Source organism: Parastagonospora nodorum, assembly GCF_000146915.1.
Source record: "Parastagonospora nodorum SN15 chromosome Unknown scaffold_17, whole genome shotgun sequence".
NCBI classification, from domain to species: Eukaryota; Fungi; Ascomycota; class Dothideomycetes; order Pleosporales; family Phaeosphaeriaceae; genus Parastagonospora; species Parastagonospora nodorum.
In genome coordinates, this window is record NW_001884565.1 from 100,218 (window position 1) to 127,326 (window position 27,109).

At 52.9% G+C, this 27,109-nt stretch overlaps 8 protein-coding genes and 1 non-coding gene across 9 annotated transcripts; 4 read left to right on the forward strand and 5 right to left on the reverse strand.

Moving 5' to 3' along the window:
• Positions 1–93: 93 nt before the first annotated feature.
• SNOG_10422 (hypothetical protein) lies at positions 94–2,702 on the reverse strand (the record flags this gene model as incomplete). The annotated part of the gene is made up of 3 exons (XM_001800640.1): positions 94–2,412; positions 2,460–2,633; positions 2,685–2,702. The coding sequence occupies 3 exons, from the start codon at positions 2,700–2,702 to the stop codon at positions 94–96; spliced, it is 2,511 nt and encodes an 836-aa protein (XP_001800692.1).
• A 271-nt stretch (positions 2,703–2,973) lies between these two features.
• On the forward strand, positions 2,974–5,869 carry SNOG_10423 (hypothetical protein; the record flags this gene model as incomplete). The annotated part of the gene is made up of 2 exons (XM_001800641.1): positions 2,974–5,232; positions 5,285–5,869. The coding sequence occupies 2 exons, from the start codon at positions 2,974–2,976 to the stop codon at positions 5,867–5,869; spliced, it is 2,844 nt and encodes a 947-aa protein (XP_001800693.1).
• Positions 5,870–6,178: 309 nt separating this feature from the next.
• SNOG_10424 (hypothetical protein) lies at positions 6,179–6,559 on the reverse strand (the record flags this gene model as incomplete). Its single annotated transcript, XM_001800642.1, has 2 exons — positions 6,179–6,249; positions 6,307–6,559. The coding sequence occupies 2 exons, from the start codon at positions 6,557–6,559 to the stop codon at positions 6,179–6,181; spliced, it is 324 nt and encodes a 107-aa protein (XP_001800694.1).
• Positions 6,560–8,589: 2,030 nt separating this feature from the next.
• SNOG_16647 lies at positions 8,590–8,675 on the reverse strand. Its single transcript has one exon. It is a non-coding gene; the product is annotated as a tRNA-Asn (tRNA).
• A 467-nt stretch (positions 8,676–9,142) lies between these two features.
• SNOG_10425 (hypothetical protein) lies at positions 9,143–11,086 on the reverse strand (the record flags this gene model as incomplete). Its single annotated transcript, XM_001800643.1, has 3 exons — positions 9,143–9,901; positions 9,944–10,641; positions 10,927–11,086. The coding sequence occupies 3 exons, from the start codon at positions 11,084–11,086 to the stop codon at positions 9,143–9,145; spliced, it is 1,617 nt and encodes a 538-aa protein (XP_001800695.1).
• Positions 11,087–12,065: 979 nt separating this feature from the next.
• On the forward strand, positions 12,066–13,250 carry SNOG_10426 (hypothetical protein; the record flags this gene model as incomplete). Its single annotated transcript, XM_001800644.1, has 2 exons — positions 12,066–12,804; positions 12,877–13,250. 2 exons carry the CDS (start codon positions 12,066–12,068, stop codon positions 13,248–13,250), a joined length of 1,113 nt encoding a protein of 370 aa, XP_001800696.1.
• A 666-nt stretch (positions 13,251–13,916) lies between these two features.
• Positions 13,917–17,151, reverse strand: SNOG_10427 (hypothetical protein; the record flags this gene model as incomplete). The annotated part of the gene is made up of 3 exons (XM_001800645.1): positions 13,917–16,048; positions 16,107–16,986; positions 17,044–17,151. The coding sequence occupies 3 exons, from the start codon at positions 17,149–17,151 to the stop codon at positions 13,917–13,919; spliced, it is 3,120 nt and encodes a 1,039-aa protein (XP_001800697.1).
• Positions 17,152–20,136: 2,985 nt separating this feature from the next.
• On the forward strand, positions 20,137–22,061 carry SNOG_10428 (hypothetical protein; the record flags this gene model as incomplete). The annotated part of the gene is made up of 2 exons (XM_001800646.1): positions 20,137–21,363; positions 21,459–22,061. The coding sequence occupies 2 exons, from the start codon at positions 20,137–20,139 to the stop codon at positions 21,558–21,560; spliced, it is 1,329 nt and encodes a 442-aa protein (XP_001800698.1). The 3' UTR covers positions 21,561–22,061.
• A 1,055-nt stretch (positions 22,062–23,116) lies between these two features.
• SNOG_10429 (hypothetical protein) lies at positions 23,117–23,546 on the forward strand (the record flags this gene model as incomplete). Its single annotated transcript, XM_001800647.1, has 2 exons — positions 23,117–23,192; positions 23,242–23,546. 2 exons carry the CDS (start codon positions 23,117–23,119, stop codon positions 23,544–23,546), a joined length of 381 nt encoding a protein of 126 aa, XP_001800699.1.
• Positions 23,547–27,109: the final 3,563 nt, after the last annotated feature.

Sequence of the window (27,109 nt, forward strand, 5' to 3'; positions counted from 1 at the left end):
TTTATATCAACACATACCGCAGCACCAAAAGAACCACAATCATCTCATGAAACTCCAAATACTCATTCAAACTCCCCTCTAAACTACAATTCTTCACTTCCTCTTCTTCGCCGCCCTCTTCTCGCCCCTAACATCCTTCTTCAACCGCGCATCCACCATCTTATACTTGCCCTTCGTGCCCTTGGGCCTATTCTTGATTCCCTTATTGCCACCCCTGGCCACCACCACACTAACCTTCTGCTTGGGCTTCTTCTTCGCTGCCCTACTCATCAACCGCGCAATACTCTGCGCCTTCTCCTTCTCCGTCATGCCCTCCTCGTCCGCGAGCAGCGCGGACTTCTTCTTCAATTTCTCGAGGCGCTGGGCGGCCTTGAATTTCTTGCGGGCCTGGGCTTCGCGGACTTTCTTGATGGGCCGCGCGTTGAGGGCGCGGAGTTTTTCTTTGATGGCGGAGGCGGCGGCCGCGGTGACGGGGCGTTGCATTTTGGAGTGTCGGTTTTCGTCGTCGAGGAACCAGTCGGGCAGGCCGTCGACGTCGCGGAGGGAGTAGCGGTTGAAGGAGTCGTCTAGGAGATCGTGTTTGGTTTTCTTGCCCGTGGCCATTTGGTGGGCGAGCGTCATGGCTTCGGCGGTGATGATGTCAATGTCGGGCTTGCCGTTCTTCATAGGCATGTCGTCTTGTTCCCATTGTGTCTCGTCGCGCTTGACTTCTTCAATCTTGTCTTCGTCGTCGGAAGAATCGGGGTCGGCGGCGGCTGGGGCGAATGAGGCCTTCTTGGCTGGTCTGGTAGGCAGTGCGGTTTCAGCGATAGGCGCGGGAACTTCCTTGACGTCCACCTCCATGGCGTCCTCAACATCAATGCCACTGTCGTCGTCCTCTTCCAAATCATCCAGCCCATCGATGCCCTTGAAGATATCCTGGTCGAAGAAACGTTCTGCTCTTTTGGTGAGTGGCCTATTTGATGGTGCCTCATTGTCCAAATCTGTGATCAGGCCCTTGGGGCCATCTTCTTCATCATCACTCCAGTCACTGTCCTCATCCTGCACAAGCTCTTCGTCGCTACTGGCTTCTTTGCCATCGTCTGAGAAACCGTTCCACTCGCCATCGTCGCCTTCGTTCTTCGCGCGCTTTGCACGGTATTTTGCGTCGCGGGCTGATCGTTGCTCAACGTACTCGCCATACATCTCGTCGAGATCCCGTTCAAGATAGTCACCCTCATCGTCAGTTTCCTGCTCCTCCTCGCTAGATTCGTCGGCCCTCTCGCGCTCGACGATGGTAGCCATCTTGCCTTTAGCGATTCTGGAGAGCGCACCAGCCTTATCAACTGACTTTAGTGCAAACATGGCATCGTCACCTTGAGGTCCTGCCTGTTCCATACCGATTTCGTATGGCGTTGTCATGTTCATCTGCATGCGAACAATCTCCTTCTGCTTCCGTTCGTTTTCGTTGCGTCGTTGCTTCTTCTTGGATTTCGAATCCTTCTCCTTGAGTCGCTCCAGCTCTTCTTGAATCTTCATCTCATCGTCCATGTCCTCGATCTCTGCAACCTCATCGCCTTCCTCTGCGTCCTTCGCTTTCTCGGCTTCTTCTTCCTTCTTCTTCGCAGAAAAGCCAAAGATGTCTCGAACCTTCAGTCGCCAGCGTAGGAGACGCTTGAAGTCGGCTCGACCAAGGACCTTCAGATCGGCACAGCAGTTTCTTACTTCCTTGGTGGTCTCCTTGAGTTTGTCAATGGTAGCTATGGCAACATCTCCGTTCGGTGGCTGCTCAAAACTGAGCTTGTTCAGACTACCGAGCATGGCGATTGGGTCTGTGGTCTGGATGAATTCAGAGACGGGCACTTCGTGGAACTGCGTCCAGTCACCCTCTTCGTAACCTCCACGCTTCCTCTTCTTCTTCTCGGGGTTGAAGACCTTCGCCTCGTTGTTGGGGGCGGGCTCTGCAAGCTCTGCAAAGACGGAGCGGGCGTCGAGAAACTTGGGGTCGAGGTTCTTTGGCGCCTTGTAGCCACGACAGACGACGAAGATTTCGGCAGAGACATTTCGACTCGACGGTGGCTTGGTAGCCTCGACCTTTGTGAAAAGTTGGTTGAACACCCAGAGCAGGGAGTTGTAGTCTTTCGATCGGAAGACCTTTGTGACGAATGTACCGCCCTCTACCAGGAACTCTGTCGCCAGCTTCATAGATTGGAGCACCAGCTCAGCCTGTGTAAAGGCATCTTGCACCCAAGCAGTACCGACGTTGGGCGCACCATCGTGAAGAACCGTGTCCGCCTTGAAATGCTTGAGATGTTGGCGCAGAGTCGCTCGGCATTTGTCGGTCGTAATGTCGCTCTGGAAGGTGATGCATCGCGGGATAGGCTTGATTGGCGCAAGATCGACACCGACGATGAGGGATTGCGCGGGCATGACCTGAGTGAATTAGCTCTGCTGCCGCCAGTTCTTCCACTGCCACGCACCTCGGAAGCGACTTGACACCATGATCCTGGCGCAGCGCAAAGATCGATCAAGACCTTGCTCTTCTCCAAGAAGTTGTATTTCTTGTTCAGCTGGATCAGCTTGAAGGCGGCACGCGCACGGTAGCCCTTCTCTTTTGCGAGCTTGTACCATTTGTCGAGACGACCTTTTCCGTGCTGCAGATTGTTAGCGCAAGCTTTCTACATAGCTTTCCACCGCAAGCGCACCTTCTTTTGGATCGCCATCTTTGCGGTTGGCGATGTGGTCGTGCAGGGTAAAAAGTTGGCGGCGGGCGAAATTTACTTCCGTTATCGATTTGGATCCCTGCCGCCGTAAGTCGCGCTAGTCTACCGCAACTCAGAAGTCTGGCGCACGGGCTTGCATGACGTTGACCCTATGGTCAACCAACCCGTCCAACTTGGGATGAAGGTAAACACAAACCGCACATGACCTGCACGCGCTGACACTGTATAGCGCCCGTTTCGCCTGCTCACTTCCTTCTCGCTGCCCGCACGCATGAACCCACGCAAGAAGTCGAAGGCGAATACCGAGGCATCTGTTGCTGGCAGCAGCAGCAGCAGCACTGGCCCGGAACTCCCACCTGAGGCCAGCACCACCAGCACAAACACCTCTACAGCGCCTAGTGACAGCGAAGACGTGCAGAATGCATCATCGAACAAATCGCTAGCCGAGTCGACGGCAACTTCAGACGGCGCATCGACACCGACAACCACGGGCAGCCAAACACCGCGCGGGAAGAAATGGCTGGGCGGAACAGGCAGCTGGCGGATGAAGGCACCGGCCGTAGTGAAAACAGCCAAGGAGAGCATCGGCGTTGCTGGCGGTGCTACGGGCGAGCTGCCCGGGGAGGAGGCGAGGAAGCCCAGGGACGACTCGCCAACCAAGTTCCTCACCAAGCGCAAGTCGAGTAAAGGAAGCGCACTGCCGACTTCGATAACCAAAGTCAATGTCGGCTCGGACGGGCTGACCGAAGAGCCAAAACCACCAACGCCTGCCAAAGAAGACGACGATACAGCCATGCCCAAGATCAGCGAACCCCCATTGCCGCCACATCCTCCCCCAATACCGTCGACCGACCAGGCTGCCAACACTTGGGGCTGGCGCAGTTGGTGGTCGAGACCCGACGGATACTCAGAAGCAGGCAAGGCTAGAAGTGAGGCGCAAGGCACCATACAAGAGGCGCAGAGCACACCTCTGCCTGGGCCCACGCCCTCAGAGGAGGCAGATGCGAAAGCAAAGGGGCTGGATAGCGCTGGGGCAACGCAGAATAGTCAAGCGAAAGATCAGGCGGGGAAAGATGCGACAGCTCAGGGCGCTCAAGATCAAAAGACACAAATGCAAGATGCGCCAAATGCGGCCGGCAAACCTCAGGCGAGAAACACATCGTGGTTCTGGGGTTGGAGCAGCGCGCAGAATGCTCAAGCCAACCCTTCCGAGGCGCCCTCGACAGAAGCAGCATCTGCACCGAAATCTGACAACGTAGAGGTACCGCCCTCGGAGACGCAGCCTACTTCCACCACCGAGGAGCCGCACTCGTCCGAGACCGCTATGCTCACCACGGCAGAGGGGGTGACCGAAACTGCATCAACGACTACTAGCAGTACGCCGTCAAAGCCATCGGCTTGGGCATTTTGGTACAGAGGCAAGCCAGACGTGGAGAGCAAGTCAACAAATGGCCAGCCGCAGAAACATGTTGGGGAGGTCGCTGTATTCAACACACCCTCACAATCAAACCCAGAAGCCGCTCAGTTCAACGAGCAAGAGCAGTCCCCAGCGGAATCGGGCATGCCAAAGGATTCGAAACAGTCGGAACAGCCACAGGAAGCACCAGAGCCATCTAAAGTAGAGTCCTTGGCGAGGAGATCTTTCCGTTCGCTAAGAGGTCGGCCCAAGTCTACCAGCAAACCCATCGAGACACCTGTGGAGTCGCCGGCTTCCAGCAAGGCTGCGACGCCAACAAAGACCTCGCCGGTACTAGAACCCACACGCCCCGAATCCGCCCCATCAGCTCAGCCCGCGCCCAAAGCGCTTGCGAAGGCCAAGCAAGAGCCGCCAAATCTACTCATGCCAGAGTTCAAGACCACGTATCGATTGGTACAGCAGCCCAAGTTCTGGCAACAAATCCGGCAATACTTCCTCGGCGGAGAAGCACCCGCACCACATCTCCACATCAACCCAGCACCGCCACGGATTAAGAAAGCCGTAGCAATTGGAGTACATGGCTTCTTCCCAGCTCCCATTATCCAGAAAGTCCTCGGTCAGCCAACGGGCACTTCGATTCGCTTTGCCAACGCCGCTGCTGCAGCAATCAAGGACTGGACTGAGGCGCGAGGCTACTCTCCAGAGATCGAGCAAATCGCGCTGGAGGGAGAAGGGTTTATTGCTGAGCGTGTCAATACATTGTGGAAGTTGCTTCTGAACTGGATCGAGCACATCAAGCAAGCAGATTTCATTCTCGTTGCATGTCACTCCCAAGGTGTACCGGTAGCGATGATGCTGGTGGCCAAGCTCATACAGTTTGGATGCGTCAATGCGACACGCATCGGCGTATGCGCAATGGCGGGCGTTAATATGGGTCCTTTCATCGAGTACAAGACAAAGTACTTTGGTCCTACTGCTGCTGAGCTTTTCGAGTTCAGCAACCCAAAGAGTCTGGTCAGTCAGATGTATCTCGCAGCGCTGGACGAAGTTTTGAGATTTGGCGTGCGCATTTGTTACGTTGGCAGCATCGATGACCAACTGGTGTCTCTCGAAGTAAGCATATACTGATCGAACATAAGCCAGTCCATCGCTAACCATCCCACAGTCCTCAACCTTCTCCACCCTTTCGCACCCCTACATATACCGTGCCGTCTTCGTCGATGGCCGCATCCACGCCCCTGACTTCCTCACTCACCTTGTCGGCTTCGCCCTGAAGCTTCGTAATCTCGGCCTCCCAGACCACGGCCTGATCCGCGAACTCTCGCCCGCACTCGCCGGCTCCCTCTACGGCGGCGAAGGCCACTCCCGCGTGTACGAAGATCCCGCCATTTACTCCCTCGCAGTGCAACACGCGCTTGAAACTACCTCCCTACCGGTTGCGCCAAAAGACCGACCCTCCACGGCGGGAAGCTTCCAGGGCATCAACATACCAATCATTGGCGAGAAGCCATATGTTAAGGACGTCTACAAGCTCCGCGTGAAGGACTACGAACCTTCTGCTACAAGCGCGAATCCGAACCCGTTCTTCTTACCGTGGGCTATGCGGGGCTTACTGGAGGAAGACTTCGTGAAAAAAGAGCTGGGCCAAGAGGTTGAAGAGCTGTTGGGCATGTTTGAGGAGTGGAAGCCGACTGCGAAACAATTGAAGGATGTCAAATTCAGGCTAGAGGGTGTGAGGAGTAAGCTTTGAAAGGAGTCTGTGAAATCTAGCGCGTGTGTTTGTAAACTACATTTGGGTACGTGGAGTTGTCCGGCGTTTGACTTGTGTTCCGCGATACCTATGTACATCTTTTGGAGGCTTGGGCGTACAGTACAGGCTGGGAAGTACACCGCATTGTAGCGCATTCTTAGCAGGCGCAGCACATACATGGAATGTCATGATTGCTGACATATCTCCTGTGATCTGCCTCCCTCGTCGCATCTGTTTTCTGTTCCCTCAATGGTCGCATTCGCCGTCACCAGTCAAGCCGTTCCTGTTCTGCCTCGCATCCCTCCACCCTCACTCCCCATCATAAAAAATCGCCTTGTGCCTATGCGTAGCCTCAACAACCGCATTTGCCGCATTGAAATCTGCCCACACATTAGCCCTAATTTCCTCACATGTCCACCCCCGTCATATCCACTTACCAACACTCGTCCCCCAATCCGTGCACGCTTGCACCTTGACATTCAAATTGCCATCGACTTTCCCAATAACCTCGACCGCATGGCCGACCGCCAGGTGCGAGTCGCGGTTCAAAACAACGTCCACGTTGCCGCCGGCGTCGATGACGGCGGTTTCGCCGCGCAGTTGGACGACTTTGCCGAGGATGCGCACGATGCGGTGCTGGAATTGGGAGAGGTGCGGGGCGAGGATGCGCGGGGTTTGGGGGTGGTCCATCGTCGTTTCTTTTTTGTGCGTGGTGTGACTTGGTTGGATTTGTAGGTCTGCGTTGTTCGTGTGGGACGGGTGGTCTGTTGTGTTGGTCTTGGGGTTGGTGGAAATCAAGTTAGGTGGTGGGGCAAAGTTTTGGGAGACGCGTTGAGACGCGTCGGGTGCTCACGTGACAGGTGTAGCTCCACGGACCGTTGGTTTCGTCTCGAGGTCCATCACTTAGGCACACTCTTTGTAATTTCCATTTATCGCAGTTCGGAAGTGATTTCTGGGCGAAGTGCATCTGGCTCACCACAACTCCGCATGACGAGCCTCATCCTCAGTCACAACGCAGTACTTCGTGCACTCATACCTACAGCGCACCGTCTCACATCATCGATCGCAGTGTAATAGCATCAACCAGGCCCGTCAGTCATCGATCGTAGCCTTACAAGTTGCGCTTCCATTCTCTGTTACCCAAATCGGAGGTCCGCATGCAAGCTTTGCGGCTGAACCAACAGCCACGTGTAGTGTAGACTCGGGGACTCGGTTATTAGTGGCACCTTGTGTACAAATAATGGTTCGACTGTGGAGTTCACGTCTGACTGCACGAGCTATCATGGCTATACGCAGTGCTATGCGGCGTCAGGAAGATTGTTGCATGTAGTAACTCTTGAGAGTATGGTGGCATTTGCCTGTATAGGCGGTAAGTATGGCTTGTGTACGATTGATACTGAACGGGGCTTTCGCGCTGAGAGGTTTCGAATGAGAAAGGGTTGAGTTGATGATGGAACACGGAGGACAAGATATGGTGGTTGGATGTATAAGAGTTCTCGAGGACAAAGGCAGTATCATCCCATCTGTTCTTCATCCAGCAGCCACAACTCACTTCAAACACCTTTAAGTCTCGTTATACTTCCAACCCGTTCCAATGCTTCCCGGCGTTTTCTGCTCTCTGGTGCCAATTGCTAAGGCGCAAGCTGGGCGAATGGAGGCGCAGGCTCAAGCTCAAATATCAGCACAGTCTCAGACCACTTCGACGCCGAGCTCTTCGCAGCACATTTCGTCTTCCAGAAGTTCTACGACAACACCCACAAACAAACAAACGGTAAATTCGTTATCCTCTTCTCGCATGAGTGTTGAGCTAACTAAGTCAGTGAAGGCATCCGCAAGGCCTAGCAGCCGTTGCAGATCGATCCTAGAATGCTCGGGTGTCTTTAGTCAATCTTCTGCGATAGCTTGTAGTTTTTCTTGAACCTATTCATTGTTAGCCAAGAAACAATACCAACGCCCTCGTCATATCTTTGCGTCATCGACATCCAACACGTGGTTTTCCACCACCACCAGGCAGCGGCAAAATTCGTGCCCGCTATTCACTTATAACATGAGCTGACAGTTGTTAGAGGTAAACTTAATACAAGTCTCTAGAGGAGCCTAGATATATACGCAGGCGGGCAGGAATTTTGCCAGCGCCTGGTGCCAATGATGAATCTCGCTTTCTCCTGCTTCAACTCGACCAAACTATTCGTCTTGGTAGCGAGGCTATAAGCGAAACATATGTCGTAAAATCTGTATACGTACATGGCAATCTGAGCTTGTCGTAACTTTGCAGCCTATTGATGAGCGTTCAAGATGGGGGTCATCAAAAAGGTATGGAGTCTGAACGTGCGGGCATTAGATCAAGTCAGGGGTCACAATTTTCACCGTGAAAACAATTCTACCATTACAGCCATCGAATATCCTGCAATCCAATGAAAACACACAGTGAGCATTAAACTCCGCTACAGCTGGCGATCGCTGTACGGGAGGAAGGTGCCTCATAGCTACGTTCACAACTCACTCCATCTCCACGCAACCAGCTTATCCCAACATCTTTCCACTGCCGTCATCAAAGCACCATAGAATAATCGACGTATCCAAACACCATTTGAATAATCCCAGCCTGATCCACCCCATCCCATCCCATCCCCTACCCATCCGACCCGCCCCAACAATCCCCAAAAAAAAGTCCTTCACCTCCCCCATCGATCAGGCCACCCACACCCGCAAAAACAATGCTCCCCCGGAAAGGCTCGAACTTTCAACCTCCTGATTGCTAAGGAATTTAACAGTCAGACGCGCTAGCCAATTGCGCCACGGAGGATTTATCGAGCAGGCGCATGAGTTGCGCCACGGCTTGACACGTGATTTGATGAAATCCGAATTTCCATGGTATCTAATGAGCAGATTTTACTGTCATCGGCCTCATTTTGACGGCTAGATCTTGCATTTGGAGGCACTGTTTTGGTGGGCGGGATGCATGATTCGTGTGGGTCAGGTTCGCTTATGCAGATGACACTATGGGTAAAATTCTTTCCCTGGGTGGGTACCGTAGTTCGGAGGACGAGCAAAACAACTCAAAGATTGTGGAGATTATTTGGAGAACAAATTACCTGGATATTGTTGGGGTATAGTGCGTACGGCCGTGGCTCATGATCGACTAAAATAAATCCCATATCATCCTTTCTTAGGGAACTCATGCAGGTTATGCGGCAGTAGACGCCAGATATCTATGTCGTTCCGCATCGCTATCAAAACATCTCTCAGTCATTAATTGTGTTCGTGCCTCCTTCAACCTTTGCGTCCCCGCCTCGACCTCGACTCCTTCGTTGTATCCGCAGCCTCATCGGTACCGCCAGCGCTAATCTTGAACTCGTCGCTATCAAGATCAAGCGTTCCTCGGAAGATGCTCATGGGTAGTAAGTGTCGGTAGTAGCAGGTGATCCCATCCTGCATGAGCTTCTCGGCCTCCTTGTCCTCTCCCTCCACAGCAAGCACGATAACCTTACCACTCTTGTCCATCTTCTTTTTGGTGACCTTCACTGCACCGGCGGCCTTACAAACCTGCTCAATCTCGGTGAATGGCTTGTACAATGCATGAGCACTGGTTGTGAAATGGATAATGTAGCCTTCGAAGGGTGTCTGGGGCTGGCCGAAGATATCATCAAGCTTGAACTTCCATTCCTTCTCTTGCTTGGGCACAGAAGGTCGGTAAGCATCTACAGACAAAAACTGGTTTGCCTTCGCCGAGTCAGTCAGCCACTTGTCGGTGACAATGGGCGTGCCGGTCGCAACTGCTTGTAGGACTTTAGATGTATTGTAAAGATCACCATCTCGAACACTAGCTGATGTCAGTGAAGAACCCAAATATGAGCAGAGATAGGCATACCACAGAATGTTGAATCCCTCTTTAGTAGACTCAACGAGGGTGGCACCCTGTTTCTTCAGAAACTTCACAGCATGACTTTTGTCTGTTATGCTGGAGTTACTTGTGGCCACACGAGGCGTGTCTCCGGAGTAAGGTTCAGCAGTTTGAACTGAGACAGACCGCTGTGAACTTCTTTGGGATCGAGATGGAGTTGTTTCGATTACATCTTCGAATTCCTTGACAGCCGACTTTCGTGGTCGACCCTTCTTAGCGGTGGCGGCTGCAGGTGCCGGCGAAGTTTCTACTTCGATGTTGCTTAGTCGACTGTCCTGAGTGTCGTTGTCACTCGGTGCAGCTCTCTTAGTACGCTTCAATGGTCGCTCAGGAGGTTCCGCATCAGGATCCTCATCGTTCCTCGCCGGGTTTGGCCGCTTCTTCACTACCACTTTCGGGGCGCGTTTAGTACGTCCAACAGTTACCTGCGCCGGTGTCTCTTCTAGGTCAGACACTTCATTTCCAGGAGCGTCCAAGAAGTTGTCTTGTGGTTCTGTTACTTCTCTTATAACGTTCCAAGCTTTCTGTGATTGGCCAGTGCGAGCTGTCGAATAAGGCTCTACTTCAACGTGGTCCACTTGATCTGACTCCGGTGTCTGTTTCGTCAGCTCCGGTTGGTTGATATTCATCTCAGTGTCATTTGGGTACTCATTGACGCCATTGACACGGGCAGCGGTCGGAGTCTCCTGAATGACTACGGAACGCTGGTGGGACAATTGAGGAGTTGCCCGGGGCTGTTGAGACTTTGATTGTGTTGCTTTGACGGCCAATACTGTATCTTCAAGGTCTTCATCTTCGGTCTCTTCCTCGTGTGTGTCTGCAACGCCGTCTACACCATTGGCATGCTCTTTAGCGCCTGCTTCAGCGGCTGAAGAGGTTACCTGAATTTCGGATACCGGGTGCCAAAGACATGTCAAGCCGCTCGTAGCAACGGATGAGCTGACCAAATCTCCGGGTCGTAGTAATATAATCTCAACTCGTTCGCCCGAGCGCGGTAACAATTGGTACTTCTCTTGCTGTGGAGCTTTTGAAGGCACATGACCAGAGATAATGTCCAGGGCTACTCTGACAGCTTCTAGCTTCGCGCCACAACGTCCGACAACTATTCAACTTAGTCCCACGTGATATCGTCATGTTCAAGTGGTTAACTTACCAATTCGGCCAAGCTCTGTATGCTTGTCAGGGTTGAGCTCATGCACAACTCTTAGCGCTCCATGATCATCGTGCACGATGTGAGCAGTTTTGTCTTCGCTGAGCTGATAAGTCTGCGGCTCTGTATGAGGCGTTTTGGGTGCGGCTAGCGACCAACTCATCTTTGCAAAGTTGATTGACGCGTCGTGGCGAGAAACTTGACGATGAGAACGCGCTGTCACGGGTGCCTGCCTTCTCGGGAACGGCCATGACGTGCAGCGCTAGCGCAACGCTAGCTCGATTAGACGCTAGCAGCCGCCCCTGCCCAATCCAACACCACGTGCATTACTCCTCATCTTACATCCCGAGTCGCGGTGTTAGTGGTTACACAGCATATTCGTCTTCACCCGATGGCATGGTAAGGTCTTTTCGTTGCCAATATTTGAATTGTCGTGTAGTCGCCGTACTCACGCGAAGTGTTCCAGAGCCTGGACATCCAAGGGTTCAGGAACAATAGTAAGGAAAATACGCTACTTCCACACTCACTTCACAGGCCGCAAACGGCTCCAATTGGACTGTTAGTAGAGCTGAGGAGCGTCTATCTGACTAATTACAAGACAGGAGATGGCTATCCGTACCAGAGCATTGGTGAAGCGTCACTCAAATACGCGGCGAGCACCTACTTGCACTCAGGTGAAGGAGCGAGAACAATACTAAGAGCTGCGACTGTCTCAACTCCTCGATAGTTTCAACGTGATGCAGGCAAGCTGTGGTGACTGTGCCAATAGTCGGGTTTTGAGGTGCTCTTGCCATTGTTGTTCCCAGTGCTCCTTCCCGCTCTACATCGACAATGTTTGCAACCTTCATATTATGAGCACGTGGCCGCCGCGTTTATCTTTTCGTCTCCGTAAATCACCTGCTTTTCTTCGTCTCTCTTTAGTCTACCCCGTCGTCTCTACTCCTTGTCCTCTTGTTTAACTGGCATATCGACATTGCAACCACCAAGCTTTTCGGACCTCAACTGAGACGACCTCTTTATTCTCGATACGACCTATCGTGCGGACTGCACCGCTATCGTGCAACTCCCACCCAAGGTTTAACACACAAGATCTCAGACTTTCAACACTCATATCGAGCCTGCACGGCAACTTCACAACCGTCATGGCTTCAATGGTTCCTCCTCCAGACTTCGACCCGTACACGCAAGAGTTCATGGTACTAGGCCCTGATGGCCAGGAAATTCCCATTTCCATGCAGACAGTGAACGAATATCGTCTCTACACCGCACGACTGGGCCTTGCCTACGGTTCCCAGATCGGCGCAACCCTGCTTCTGTTGCTGGTGCTATCTCTCTTGACCCGCAGAGAGAAGCGCAAGTCTGGAATCTTCATTGTCAATGCCCTGTGTCTAGTTACCAACACCATCCGCTGCATCCTCCTCAGTTGCTTCGTGACCAGCACCCTCTGGCATCCCTACACCCAATTCTCCCAGGACACCTCCCGCGTCTCCAAAACCGACGTCAACACCTCCATCGCCGCAAGCATCTTCACCCTGATCGTCACAGTGCTCATCATGATCTCGCTCAGCGTACAGGTCTGGGTCGTCTGCATCACCACCGCGCCTTACCAGCGCTACATGATCATGGGCGCAACCACCGCGACCGCCATGGTCGCCGTCGGCTATAAAGCCGCCTTCGTCATCACCAGCATCATTCAGACGCTCAACGGCCAGGACGGCGGGTCGTACCTCGACCTCGTCATGCAGTCCTACATCACCCAAGCCGTCGCCATCAGCTTCTACAGCTGCATCTTCACATACAAGCTTGGGCATGCTATTGTCCAGCGCCGGACCCTTAACATGCCGCAGTTCGGGCCCATGCAGATTATCTTCATTATGGGCTGTCAGACTATGATTATTCCAGGTACACATACTTCCCCCTCCCCCTCTTGTATTGTTAGACTAACGCAACTAGCCCTCTTCACCGGCCTCCAATTCGTCAAAAACGTCGACGAACTCGGCATCATCACGCCCACCATCGTGTGCATCTTCCTCCCGCTTTCCGCCATCTGGGCCGGCGTCGTCAACGAGAAGGTGGTTGGCGCCAACGGCCCCGATGCACATCACAGACTGCTGCAGGGCGAATTCTACCGCGCGGCGAGCAATTCGACGTATGGGAGTAATTCGAGCGGGACTGTGGTGGACAGGAGCAGGCAGATGAGCGTATGCACGTGTGCGAGTTCGAGCCCGTTTGTGAGGAAGAAGAGTGTGGCCGAGTGGGATGATGAGGCTATCCTCGTCGGGAGGGAGTTTGGGTTTTCGAGGGGCGAGGTTGGGGAGAGGGGTTGAGGTTTCTCTCGTGTTTTGATGAGAGATTTGTCTTCGCATTTACTTCCTTTCTACATTGCAGCGCGGCTGGGCGACGAGAGCGGGTTCCTCTGTTCGGTGGCACATGTATGCAGCTGTATATCGGACGCACCCTTTCTTCGACATTTCGGTTCTCGCGGCAGAGAGATCGAACACAAAATTCTCCATTTCGGACAGTCTTATTTTCTCCAGGTTACTTCTTCATAGTCGCTCGCTCACAGCCGGTACTGCATATTTAATATAATAATCACAAACAATCTACTCTTCAACTCATGTATTGCCTCTCAACTCACTGATCAACATAGCCTCACTCTGCACCGGCGACTGAGATATGCAAGATGACATGCTCATCTTCATTCAAAGTATGATAGCTACTGTAGCCGAAAACAAAAGGAAGGAGAAGAAAAAAATCCCGCTGACTGCGGTGCGTGTATATACCAAGTACCAGACGAACCCGTCTCGCATGCCCACCCTGTCATCAACGCATGTATTCCTCCAGCCTCATCGCGCAAACAGCAAAGATACAACGCCGTATGTGGTATAATGTAGCCGAACCCATAGGCCGTCCCAACTCCATATATTCACAGGAACCCTATGATCTTATGACAAAAGAAAAGTAAAACCGATGAAGGTAACGATTGCTCTAATCTAGTCATCGTTGACGCTGGCACTGACATACCCATCGTCCACGTCTGCTACATCATCTTTGTCCTTGAGTCCGACAAGTTTCGTGCTCGCCTCGAGACAGCTCGCCACAATGCGGGAGCGCACTTTGTTGCTGAGACCACTGCGCTTGCCAGTCTCGTGACCGACCCACATTCGTAGGCTCTTTGCAAAGTGCTCGAGCTTGAAGCTTGTGGCGGCTTGGAGCTCGGCGTCTTGCATGAAGAGATTGAGGACTTTGTGAGCTGCGACGAAGGAGAGGAGCGTGGTGGTGACTTCGGACAGGGTGATTTGGTTGATTTTGTCGGTGGCGCGCCGGCGTGCGGAGGATGAAGGGAAGGCGGTAAGTGAGAGGCATCGAGCAAGGGTGAGGGCGGTACGGACATCGGCAGCAACGGGAACGTTGTCGACCGGGTTCATGAGGCTGGTGGCGCCGGAGCTGGGTGTTGAAGGAAGTGCGTCGAGGGCTGCGACGATACGTGTGTTCCGATCCTTATCGAGGATGACTGCTTGAGCGACGAGAGCGCGTAGCTGGGCTTGTGAGTTGGGTGGTGCAGACTGAAGCGCAAGATTCAAGTCAGTGACAACGCCGTCCTTTGGTGATGAACTCTTTGTCGCGAGAGTGCTGGTAAGTGCTTTTGCCAGGACGAAGCTCGAGTACCACGCAGCCAAGGCATCGAGAGGCGAGCAGATGGCAAAGTCCTCAACCACACCGTCCATGGAGGGGTCTATGATTGTCCTCTCAGCACTTGGCCTGTTCCATGCCAGGTTATAAGCACGTTGAATGATGGCAGGCACAAGGACGTCATCACACTCCCTCTCTATGAGCGAAGCCAGGTGGTCTGGCAGGGGCTGAGCGTCGCTGCCTTGCTTCGATGCCAGGTTTGCAGCAATCCTGTGTTCACTGCGAGCCATGTTCCAGTAGCTGCGAGCCAATTTTGCGCTCAATTCGTCAACCATCCACCAGACGCCATGGCCAGCATTGGCAATTTCCCAGAGAAGTACGCGAATGTGCAACGCTTTGAGCATAAGTCGTGCTGGGGTGTCAGGAAGAGTGCCCGAGGCCATCAGAGTGAGAACCAATCGGCTTTTGCTGATCTCTGCATCGCCTCCTGTAAGCTGGGCATCGAGTGCGATCTCCCAAGCTTTGAGACGCGCAGCTTCTTGCTCTTTGGTAGTGCCAGTCAGATAAGCGTATCCAGGCCATCCGATGATCTTGCGTGTGCTGAGTTTGAGCGTTTTGAGGCCAAGCGCGGCAACTTCAAGGATGAAGTTGTGCTGCGGCACCCAGACGGTTTGAATAGCAGTGAGCCACGCCTTGCGACGTACCTCAACGGGAGACGCGAGTGACGGGGCAGGCGACAAAAGAACGGGTGTGCTCTTCTTCTTGGGCTTCGATGAGAAGCTGAGTAGGGGACCAACAAGGTAGAAGAAAGCTCCCATAACAAGCAGGAGTTTGGCGAGAGGAAGCTGTGCGGTAGACGCGCCCATGGATACACGCGGAGCGAGTATGCTGGCAAGGTTGATGGGCAACGCGAAGAGGCCACGACCAGCAGGATCCTCTTGTGACTGCTCCCGCTCGACTAGTCCTTCAAGAACCATGAGTCCAGCGAGCGAACCCACCATGAGCTTGCCCATCATGGCGCTGGTGCGACGTCCGTTGACCATGGGAGGGCCACTGTGTGCTTGACGTGCGCCACCAGCATAGGCTGGATATGCGGATGCATAGTGTTGCTGTGGTGGTAGTCCGCGCTGCAGAGCTGCGATATTGTCTGGTACAGGAATCATGCCTTGAGGGGGGCCACCCATGGACAGACCATGCGATGCCATGAACGGGTCTTCATGATACCTACCATCAGGGGTACCTACTGGGTTGTGCAATGCCATGGGCCCTGAGATGGCCATCTTCTCGTAGCTCTCCACCCGCGTCTTTAATGTGTTGACCTCATCCTGTAATCGCTTGTTGCGCTTCTCCAGATGCCGAATGTATTCGGTGGCTTTTGACAGCACAGTAGCCTTGTTGAGCTTGTGAGCAGGGGTGAGGCCCTCGAGATCCTCAGGATCATCGTCCTCCTCTTTGCCGTTTGGCCGCGACATGACACGCAAGCTGGGTACACCTGGGAATCGTCAATTGATGCACAAATGGGGTCACGAGGCGTGGAAACGGGCACTTACTGTCGCGCAGAGCTGCAATTTTGTCATTGAGGTTCGTCCGATACCGCTTCTCAATCATGTTGTGCGCTGTCTTTTTTGGCGGTTGGCCCTTTCCTTTCTTTCCGGACGGCGCCGACTCCAGGTCATCGTCTTCATCGTCGTCTTCCACCGACTTGCGCTTCTTCATGTTGACTGCAGGCTCGGGCGATGAATGCGATGATGATGAGCTCCCTTGGCCGCCATTGTTCAGCGAACTGGGGCTGTGATGCAGGCTGGGTGTCGAAGCCGGGGGTGCGACAAACGTCCTATGGTCGTAGCCAGGAGGTGAGAAGAAGCCGTCTGATATTTGCTGGCGCTGCTGTTGCTGCTGCTGCCACATGGGCGACGAGTAGAAGCCGTTCTGCTGCTGAACTTCAACATCGGCCGGGGAGCTCAGGGTGTGGCCGGTGAAGTCGAAGGCAGGCGATGCATCGATGTTCTGGCCAAAGGTGAACGGGATGCCGTTCGGTTGCGAGTACATGGGGGCGGATACTGGTGTGCTGGTGGGTGGGATCGACTGCGAGAGAGGGTGTTGGTGTTGGGGTTGGGGTTGGGGGCGGTTGGCAGAGGGCGAGTCCTGCCGAGCGGGCTTAAGAAAACCTGTGGGGCCCTGTTCGCTCATAGGTTTCGCTTCGACTGTTTGGGTGTGCTGAGACGCGGCTGCAGCGGGGTCGTACTGCATCCATTCATTCCAGCTGGACATGTCCTCGGCGGGGGCAGCGAGCGTCATGTTCTCTCCCGCCGTGGTGAGCCAAGGACCGCGCATATTGCTGAAGGCATAATTGCCCGCCATCGTTGGGTCCTCCATGGTGCTGTCTTTCGCAGCAGGCGGCGCCGACGGACTGTGCGACGCGCGTTGTGCCTGGGGACTCGGCGGGTAAGCGGAAAGGGTCGTATACACAGTAGGGACCCGACTTGCACAGAGCGTTAGCATGAGCTCGACGTCCAATGTCACATCAACGCGACGCACTGCAATCCTCTCGAGCTCGAGCGCATCCTCGGCGCTGCCATGGGGGGCGGGGGCCATGCTGAGGGCGGGTCGTCTGGGCTGTCACAGCGACAGCAAGCACAACAGCAGCAACAACAACTACTACACCAGCACGAGAATAAATGGCAAGGGCAGACAGACGGCAGGGGGCAGGAGGCAATGAGAATGCATTCTTACCACGCCACAGATCGATCAGGTCATGCCCTTTCAGCCTCTGTCGCTCTCTCGCGTTCAATGCACGCAGCCGACGGGAGCGCCCCGAAAATCAGCGATCACAGCAGCGCGCCTGAGGGATTTGCTGCACGTCGGAAGCCTAGGCTGGCCAGAGAGTCGAGTTGCGCTGTGAAGTCGCCTCGTTTGGGTAGGGCCGTCGTGGTTCGTGGGTTCGTGGGTTCGTGGGAGCAAGTCGTACGATGGATCATACGATATTTAATCCAGGCCAGCAGGGGGGCTGCAGCCGCGAGTCACAAAGGCTTCGCCGCAATTCCACCGCAGATAAAGTTTCGCCAGACGAGCGATAAATGAATGTGAGAGGCGCAATTTCGGTGTTGCGCAAGGCGCGAGATCCGGGAATCGACGACGGCTGTGAGTGAATGTGTGGTTGTCGGGACGGAGAGAGGGAGACGGCCTCGACAGAAGGGACCCTGCAGTAATCCCCCGCCCTGTCCAGATCGGGTAAGCGTCATGCCCAGTGGCACCTGCTGAGATTCCAGATGCGCCTCGGGTCCCAGACTCGATGCCACATGCCCTGCTGAACACATCGTGTACCATGGTTCGACTTGACGTTGCCATCGACACCTGCTTCGCGTGTGCAGCGCGCGACGATCTCCCGCCTGTTGGCAGCTTCCGACGTTAGACGACACGCTACCCACTGCATGCGCGGGCCGGCACGTGCTATCTCTGATTACTGATCACAATGCATATTAGCTTGGACTTGATATTGCCATGCTCGATGGTGTTGCTATTGCAGGGCTGAAGCCCAAGCTGGTTCGGAAGTAATCAGCCTGAGACAAACGCATGCATGTATGACGCACCTGGGCACTGTGGCAAAGACGCCACTGAGCCTCAACATCTCCTACAAGTCACTCGAACTTACCCCACGAACACCTATTATTAGATGACCACACTTCTACAGATGTGAGCGCTCTGGGAAGCACGACGAGGGTGGTTCGAGAGCCGCGTTATGAGCAAAGTCGACCGTGACGATCAGCGGCAAGCACGATACAATGGATGACATGAGGGATGGCAATGAACCGACCAATACCATGGCCCTTTGGGAAGGCACACGCGTTCGCTCCTGCCTATCTACTTATCTCGGCTCGTGCTCTAACCACACTTTCCACGCACAAGGTCTCCGCCGCTCGCTCACCCTCGCAACTGTACTACGGAACCTGAAACACCAACTCAACGCCGACCGCGCCGACGCTGCCTGCCGCTCGATACCAATCCAACCTAGCTACGTGCCACGAGGAGAGCCTGACTGCCGATGAAGCACAGCAGCTGCACAGCATCAACCTGACTTATGGCACAGGAGATAACTCTTGGCAACTGCGGCTTTAACAGCACCACGACCACCCAAGTCCGCCGATGAACCGACCTTGTGATTACAAGCTCAGAGCAATAGAGGCGATCTAGCAGCAGCGGGACTCGGGCTGTCTGTTTTGAAGAGATGCCTTCTCCGTTCTCACATGTTCACCCGCTGCCCATGGAGAAGTTCACTAGCGCAGCTCAACATGCTCAGTCCAGCACTTATTTGTGTAACTGCTCCTCGAATGGCGGAGAAACAGCTATCCCAAACGCTGTGCACTCAGCTCTGTATTCCAGGTGAAGCACCTCAGGTAGCGTGACTGCACCATGAACCCCGGACGTAGCCCGTCCTCGTATCCCTAGGGGGGTCTTTTAACCAGGACGTTAAACCATTCCATCAATGAATCCACCACCTATACCAGACAAGCTCGACCTACTCTCATCGAGCAGATTCAGTCTGCCGCACCCACCAAGTAAAGTCGTCCTGCTTCCCTAGACCTAGCCCAGCCCACCACCCTTACCAAACAAGCTCAGTCTGCTCATGCACAAGAAGTTCTAAGATCAACCTCCGGATCTAAATAGAATGTTTGCCCAAACTTTAGTTGTGCCACTGAGCCGTCCCCTTCAACGTATTCAACGATGACATCTCTGGATTCGACGGATGCAACTCAAAACAACTCACCTGTTAAGCACTATTGCAAAGACGGAAGCACTAAATATGAAACGATGATTGGACTGTAACGCAGGAATCAAGGCCATACTTTGACACTTGAGCTTGTAATACTCCAATCACGCAAGACATAAGCATTGTTCGCACTTCAAACACTCTGACAGAAAGAGTGTTACAAGGCTGAATCGTCTTTGTGTCGTACGCATAACTTAGGAAAAGCCATGCCTACAACCTCGAACTACGTCCAACGCGAAGGGGCTTACTATTAAAGATTGCAGTGAATCACACACTATAAAAGCGACACATGCATAGCAAATTACCAATTCCTGCGGTTTTTCGAGTAGTTTGGATCCACTTATGTCGCCACTTGGACTGCTTTTGTGGAGAATCAGAGCAGTCGCAACATACTTCCCTTTTCGGAAGTTTCAGTCGATGATGCCACACATGTTATGCGTATTGGAAGACTCATTTAGTTCTCCATTACTACAGCCAATAGAAAGACTCGAGGAGGAAGCGGTCATAGGTCTTTGCTTGCTTGTCACCATCAAGGATTTGTGATCTCTACACATCTACTTGACAAGCAGTATTCGTATCATAGCCAAGTCTCGACAAGACTGCAGACTCGCGTAGCGCTGACCTCGGGGACTCGCTTGATGCATCCACCAATCACTCATTATCTTCTCTCGTATACACATCCTCTGCGTAACCCGCATGGGAAGGTAGACTTATACCAAGATAATGAGGCCAGCCATGGTTTTTGACTACATATACTACTCAACTCTGAATTTCAGGATGTGAGTACAATCGTGCATCGACTTCGATTCATCATGCGTCTCCCCCACCTCCTCCCCATCCTCACTGCTTCAACCACAGTAGCAAGCATATGCCCCTTCCTCGGTCCCGTCTTTCCGGCCCCCAAATCCCTCTCCGCCAAAAATCCGATATTCGCTACCCTTCGTTCAACTATCGAATCCGCACTTACATCAGGAAACACTTCGCACGGGCCAGTCAATGCCAACGACACATACTCGATCCAGATCTTCTCGAGGTCGGATAAGGGAGTGCCGCTGCTTGACTTCCACCACCGCGGTACGGACGTACAAGGAAACAGTACGGTGAATGGAAATTCAATCTACAGAATTGCTAGCACGACGAAACTTCTGACTGTGTATTTGTTACTGCTGCAGGCGGGCGATGCGATACTCAACGATCCGGTGGTGAAGTATCTGCCTGAACTAAAGGGGAAGGGGGAGTGGGATGACATCACGGTTGGGGCTTTGGCGGGATATATGGGGGGGATTGTTGGCGAAGGTGAGTTTAATGTTCGGCTAAGGAGCAAACATCTGACCATCGACGAAGTATATGATACTGATCTTCTCACTGGAGGAGGACTGGGTGCTGCGTTTCCCAACGTTTTCCCCGAGCTGAAGGAAGATGAGATGTCGCCCTGTGCGTACGGGAAAGAGGGTTGCACGAGGGAAGTTTTTCTCGAGCACTTGGTCACGCGCAAACAAGTCTTCTTGCCCAATACTACGCCCGCATACAACAACGCCGGTTTCGCCATCCTCGGCCTACTCCTCGAATCCCTCACCGGCCTTTCGTACGCAGACAGTCTCTCCAAACTTCTCGTTATTCCACTCGAATTAACTTCAACAACCGCAACAACACCACCAACAATCAATCGCGGCGTCATCATCACCTCCGAGACAGCAAGCGGCTGGGATACCATCATCGATGGCCCCAGCATCGCCATGGGCGCCGCATTCTCCTCCGCAAACGACCTCTCCACCCTTGGCCGCGCCATTCTCTCATCCTCCCTCCTCCCCCCAAACACAACACGCGCCTGGCTCAAGCCCACATCCCATACGTCTTCGCTAATCGGCGCAGTCGGGCAACCGTGGGAGATTTTCCGCGCAAGTATGGGCGAGAATCGCGTAGTCGATTTGTACACCAAGGGCGGGAATTTTGGTGCCTACGGGGCGAATTTCGTGCTTGTGCCGGATTTCGAGGTCGGATTTGTGGTGTTGAAAGCTGGAGCGAGGGGCCAGGTGCCCGTGGAGATGTCAGGACTAATTATCGATGAATTGATTCCTGCGTGCGAAGAAGCTGCAAGAATCGAGGCCGAGGAGAGGTTTGCCGGCACATACAGCGCATCACACTCCAAGTCCAACTCCACCTCCACCATCAAAATCACCAGCACGCCTGGCACACCAGGTTTAACCGTCTCACACTGGGCCGTCAACGGAACTGATGTCTTGCAGGACATATTCGGCTCACCCAAGCATTTCCAGCTTTTCCCCACGAACGCTGATGGTGGGTATGGGGGGATCAGCTCTTGGAGAGGGACCTATATCTCGCTGGATGACGTTGGGGCGTTCTCGGCTTGTCCGTCGTGGTTTGGACTGGATCGGCCGACGTATGGGGTGTATGCGCTTGATGAGTTTGTGTTTAGACTGGATGGGGGTGGGAGGGCTTGGGGGGTGGAGCTGTTGGCTTTTGGGGTTTTGCTGGGGAGGGAGTAGGGTGTTTGTGTAGTGGTTGTGATTGAGAGGGGGAAGTGTGACCTGCAAAGTAGTGTGTTCATGAGCGTTGGGGAGGCGGGTGCAGTATAATTGTTTGTGGGTTGAGTAGTGAGAAGCATGAGTGTTACGACAGCACCAGTCGCCCGCAAAATTCCTGTCCACACTCACCCAACAAGAAGAGGCTTAGGTAGCCTAGATATTCTTAAAACCTCCACAAAGATAGATAAGAAAATTCTAGAGATGCGTGTGTCCTCAGGCTCTCTTATTACTTTATATGTGTGCTCCTAAAGACTATTAGATCATTTCGTGCATATAAAGTGTACACGAATTTTGCAGGCACCTGGTGATAGTGCATTGTAAAATCATCAATTCGACACTGAACGTGCAAGATAGAACATCACTCGTCATAAAAAAAAAGTAGGTACAACACAATAGCATGCGATTCACATAGCTGAACCAGCAGACATGGGATCAAAACTCATAGAAAGCGTGGATTCAATGCGAGCACCATATTCCAAAGTCAGATCGGGGATTCACGACTCTCCTGTCACTGAGCAATTCAACTCAGTGCAACCTTCACTCGAATAACCGCGGTGCATTCTGCCATCTTTTGCTTTCATGTGCTCACACAAAGTGTAATGCCCAAGGCCTCCTCACGCGGTTACAAAAAAAGAGCCCACTCACAAGCCCCGGTCTCCTCACCAAACTTGGCGAACAACAAAGAACTCCTCTTTTCAACGCTATATTACTACCTAACTATATCACAGAATAAAATATTCTTGTATGTATAAAATCTTCTCCTGATTAAGCTCTATCTTTTAAAAATTTAAACTTATCTTAATTTGCTATTTTCGCGGTGCTGTGATCCTGCGATCTAAGGAGATTTAGGAGTGGGCTCTTTTTTTGTCACCGCGTGCTCCTCTTCACTCCCCTCGCCAAGGCATACTAGCTTAACTCGACAACCTGAAAAAGGGCCGCCGTAGGAATCCTGCTCCGTTAGCCAGGCGCTTTCTCAATGCAAGTACACCGCTGTACCGCTCTGACTCCACCGTCGAAGATAAAGTTTGATGCTAAACAAAGAACGCCAAGTTGCGGGCGTATTTACGGCCGTATATTCAACGTGGCTTCCTTAATGTGGTTCTGCCGAGAAGAACTACCTACCAGCTTTACCCCTTACGACGTGACATTGATGATTGTTTGGTACCCTTTTATTGTTGCATGGTTGTATCCCTGATGTAGGGGTTCCTGATCAAGCACGCGCAGTCCGGTTTGGGCCGTGGTCAACATGGATGAGCCAGCCGTACGATCACGCGAGCAGCTACCGGACGAACACCACCACGACCCTCGAGTCGATCCCGCACGTACAGTAGCGTATCAACATCATTCGATGCCCAGCGTATTTCTCTGTAGGCCCGAAAAGCCAGCGCATCGAGCTGATCATCGACAGGGCAGCTTTCAACATCGAATCGACAATCCGGACCGCGGGCATCCGAAGACCACTCGAGATCGATTCGAGATCCGCCCGTAAAATTGAGACCGACACGCCCTATGACAGCGAATATGAGGCGGCAGTATCCCTTGCAAGGTGTCTGGTGAGACATATGCAAGATGACTCCGCGATCCGGGTCATCGCGATGGGCAAGGGTTGCCCAGATATCCGATGTCCGATGCTAATCGCCCCGAATGCTGATTCACTGTGTTCTTGTTTGGGTTAAAAAGTGCCTTGAACACGCACGATCTCACACCCCTTCGCGAATAGCACGTGCAGTATACGCCACCACTTGCCTTCGCGAAAGAAAACAAGCAAAACAGTCTTGCAGACGGTGGAGATGGTGTGCGCGCCTCATGGCGTGAGATCTGCAGGACGGTTCTCTCATGCGTCTTGCGGTGCTGGTGGCGCTGCACTTACGTGGTAGCGCCTTCGGAAACAATTCCTGCGGAAAAAGCAACTCTCAGGCCATTTCTTATGATCATCGTTGGGCGCCTGCTTTTTTTTTAATTGTCCTATGCGCATCATCTAGACTCGCTGGTAAGCTGTATAGTCTCGGAGGTGCTTCGGCAAAAGCATTGTGTTTATGAAAAGGCAGGTTCAGAGCGTCGTCGGACGATGTATGGTGATCGTCAAGGTGGGGTCGTCGTAAATCTTATTATCGTGGCCGTTCGTTTTAGAGCCGAGGTGATCTTGGACTGTTGTCCGTTTCGCGTGTCTCGTGAACGAGTCTGACTGACGAACACGAAAAGCGCAACCTGGCAGGCGTTGGCTAGCACTGTGATCTAGTAAGTCCAGTGCAACGTGCACAAACTTGTGTAGTTGAGGTCTGGCGGTCCTAATACCAAAAGATCTACCCCGCGAACCTCCAAGGTCTACCTGTGTCGCTGCAAGAAAATCGCTACAACCAAGGACTTGAGGGGTTCCAAAAACGGCGTGTATGAAACTGGAGGACAAGCCGCCCGTGGTCATTGCATCGAGTTGCCGCCGTTTGCCGCTGCGGGACGAGCCTCATGGCCTGGTCAGGTTGCTCGAATTCGCTTTCGCGTTGAAGCATCTCGGATGACAGCAAGATCCGATTAAGTCAGCGGGAGATCCCAGGGCACATCGATCTAGCTCGGCGCCATATTCCAGACGTTCGGGACGTTTCTGTGTGCTCGTGGTTGCTTCGTTGTCGTACATCCAACATTTCAGTTGTTGCTAAGTGTTGCTAAGGGTTGCTAAAGGTGGAGTCCTTCAATATTCGTACCTATGAGCTGACTTCGGCTGGGTTCAATAGTGGTTGAAATCGGGCCGAAATTGAAGTGAAGTGATCTCATAGGACGCTTTCACAAAATTCCTTCTTTATAGTCTTCGCCTTTGCCAGCTCATGTCATGCGGGCCAAGAACGGCGATACCCAGACTTTGTATGCCCTAGAAGAAGATCGCTCAGGGTTCTGATATGTCGGAAGGTTTTGTCCGTTGTAAATAACTGCCAAGGTGCATATCACGATGGAGTATTCATCTAGTGCAGAACACCTAGGCATCGCTCTGTGACATCGGTTTGTGTAGCATGTGAAAGCACATGTGAGCTCTGCGTCGTGATGTAGTACATACCTGATCATCGACATAACTTTTGGTGTGCAGAGTGAAGCACGCTGTCCTTGCTGGCGAGATCGTTTCCTAAAGAGATCAAGAAAACAATATATACTGGTCTTATGAGTAGGAATTGTTACCGTTGTAATCGAAGATTTGTTTACATCTTCAAGTAATGTGCATAGATAGATCGATATTGTTCTAAGCATGATTGTCAAATTGTGACAGTCGTGAGTATCCTGCAACACAGCAGAGTTTGTCCGTCGTTGTGAATTGGAACTGGTAGCAGACGCAACAATCGCGGGATTTGGGTACGAATCCTTTGTGCATTCGTCCGGACATTGCAAGGGCATAACGCCCGTCCCAACCATTCGACATTTTGTGCGCTGTCCAGCTGCATTGGTTCCGTCGCTCTGTTCCTGTGCGCTGGCGTCTGCGAATTGCGACGCGTCCCAGAAAAGGGGACCATTTCGAAATTTCGAAGTCAGCTTCCCCCAAATCAGCCCATTTGGAAAGCACACTCCCCGAATCGGCGGTATCAGGGCTGTGGCTATGCCGTAACATGATGGACTAGACCGAAAAGCGCAAGAACCCTGATAATGATTGACAAGAAGGTAATGCGGGAGGCCGATTAAAGTCACATGTGGCTCTGCGGTGGGTTGTGAACCCTGAAAAACGGCGCTTTTCAACGGTGCTTTTCCTGCGAGGTAAGCGACGCACGAAAAGCAGCAGAAAGCAGCAAATGACGAGTAGGGCGATCTTGCATGGAACGAGTAAGTGTGTGGGCCGGAAGGAAGAAGCGCCTCACGTCCGTCAAATGATGAAACGCAAAAAATGACTTATCGAACGGCGTACGTCGAGTGTCGTACGATCGAATATTGACTCTGTTCCAACAGGACGGATGTTGTACCATGTCGCTTACGCTGGCGTACGAATCGAGCGATGGATTACACCTGTTCTGGACGCAATGCTTGCCGACAGCGAGTTCATCGCTGGACGGAGGAAGCGAGATGTGGGTTCCCACATGCCAACATTGAGATCGCTCAGCGAGGAGTGTGACTGGTGCAATTATCATAGTTGTATAGTATTATCCACCATATCGCTAATTGTTGCATGCTTTTCATCATGCTTCCGGACTACATTTCGGCAGCTCATGCGCAGCTACTGACACAAGAAGGAGCGATCGGCCTTGCGAGTCATTCCGTTTGTAGCTGCATGTAACAATGCAAGGGCGTCGGCCGGGATGACCGGCGTTTGCCAGATGCCCATCGAGCTGACAGAGACGCTTTCTGCTCGTTTGTTCTCGGATCGGCGCCAAATGTGATAGCTGGGTGGGTACGGAGTTCAACCCCGGTGGCTGACAGGGTACATTGATCGCAAAGACCACATATGCTGGTCGGAGGCAGTGTCGCGGACCTCTCCGTGCACCCTTATCCAGGAAGAACTGTGGGGCTCTTCCGGCGGCCATGTGTCTTCGAGATTGTGGGGCAGGTTCGAGTTGCACCATCGATGACAGGCTGCATAGCAAGCTTTCCTTGCCCAATGATACTGTTTTGCAAGTTTAGATCGCACTAGAAATTATGTATCTTCTGTCGGCAGATAGCCCGCAGCCAGCAAGGACCGTGGGGGATGGCTTCATCCATGAACCCTGTATTTGGTTGTGGCGGGTACGCACGCTCAGGAACGTCGCGAATAGTTGTTCAGGAGAATGTCATGCTGATACCGGTAATGGCGCCATAATTCACATAGAGTTTTAGCATAAGGTAATGGGAAGATGCGTCTGGCGAAGATTGGTGACGTGTGTCAAAGGGCTAGGGTGTGAGCGAGTCGAGTTGTGTCAGTACGGTGGGCTTTGACAGCTTTGACACCAAACCTGTATCGATATTGACATGTTGACATGTGAAGCCACGAAACGATGTTTCACACGATGCTGCCCCATGCTGCTCGAGGGATCGCCAATGCAAGGGAACGTTTTAGCCTGAGATGGAGGAAGATCAAAGATCAGAGAGTGGTGCGGCGCAGGAAACGTCGCAGAGATAGCCCGTGATCCGCACGGATCTGCCTGAACGGAGCAACGCACTGAGCTGCGCGGGAACGACAGCCGTCTAGAGTCTTCGCCGGTCTCAATATCTCGAATGCATATGGCGCTGGCGGTATGCGCAGGACGCGTCAACGTGTTTGTTGCATCGTGTATGCAAATATTGACATCCAACC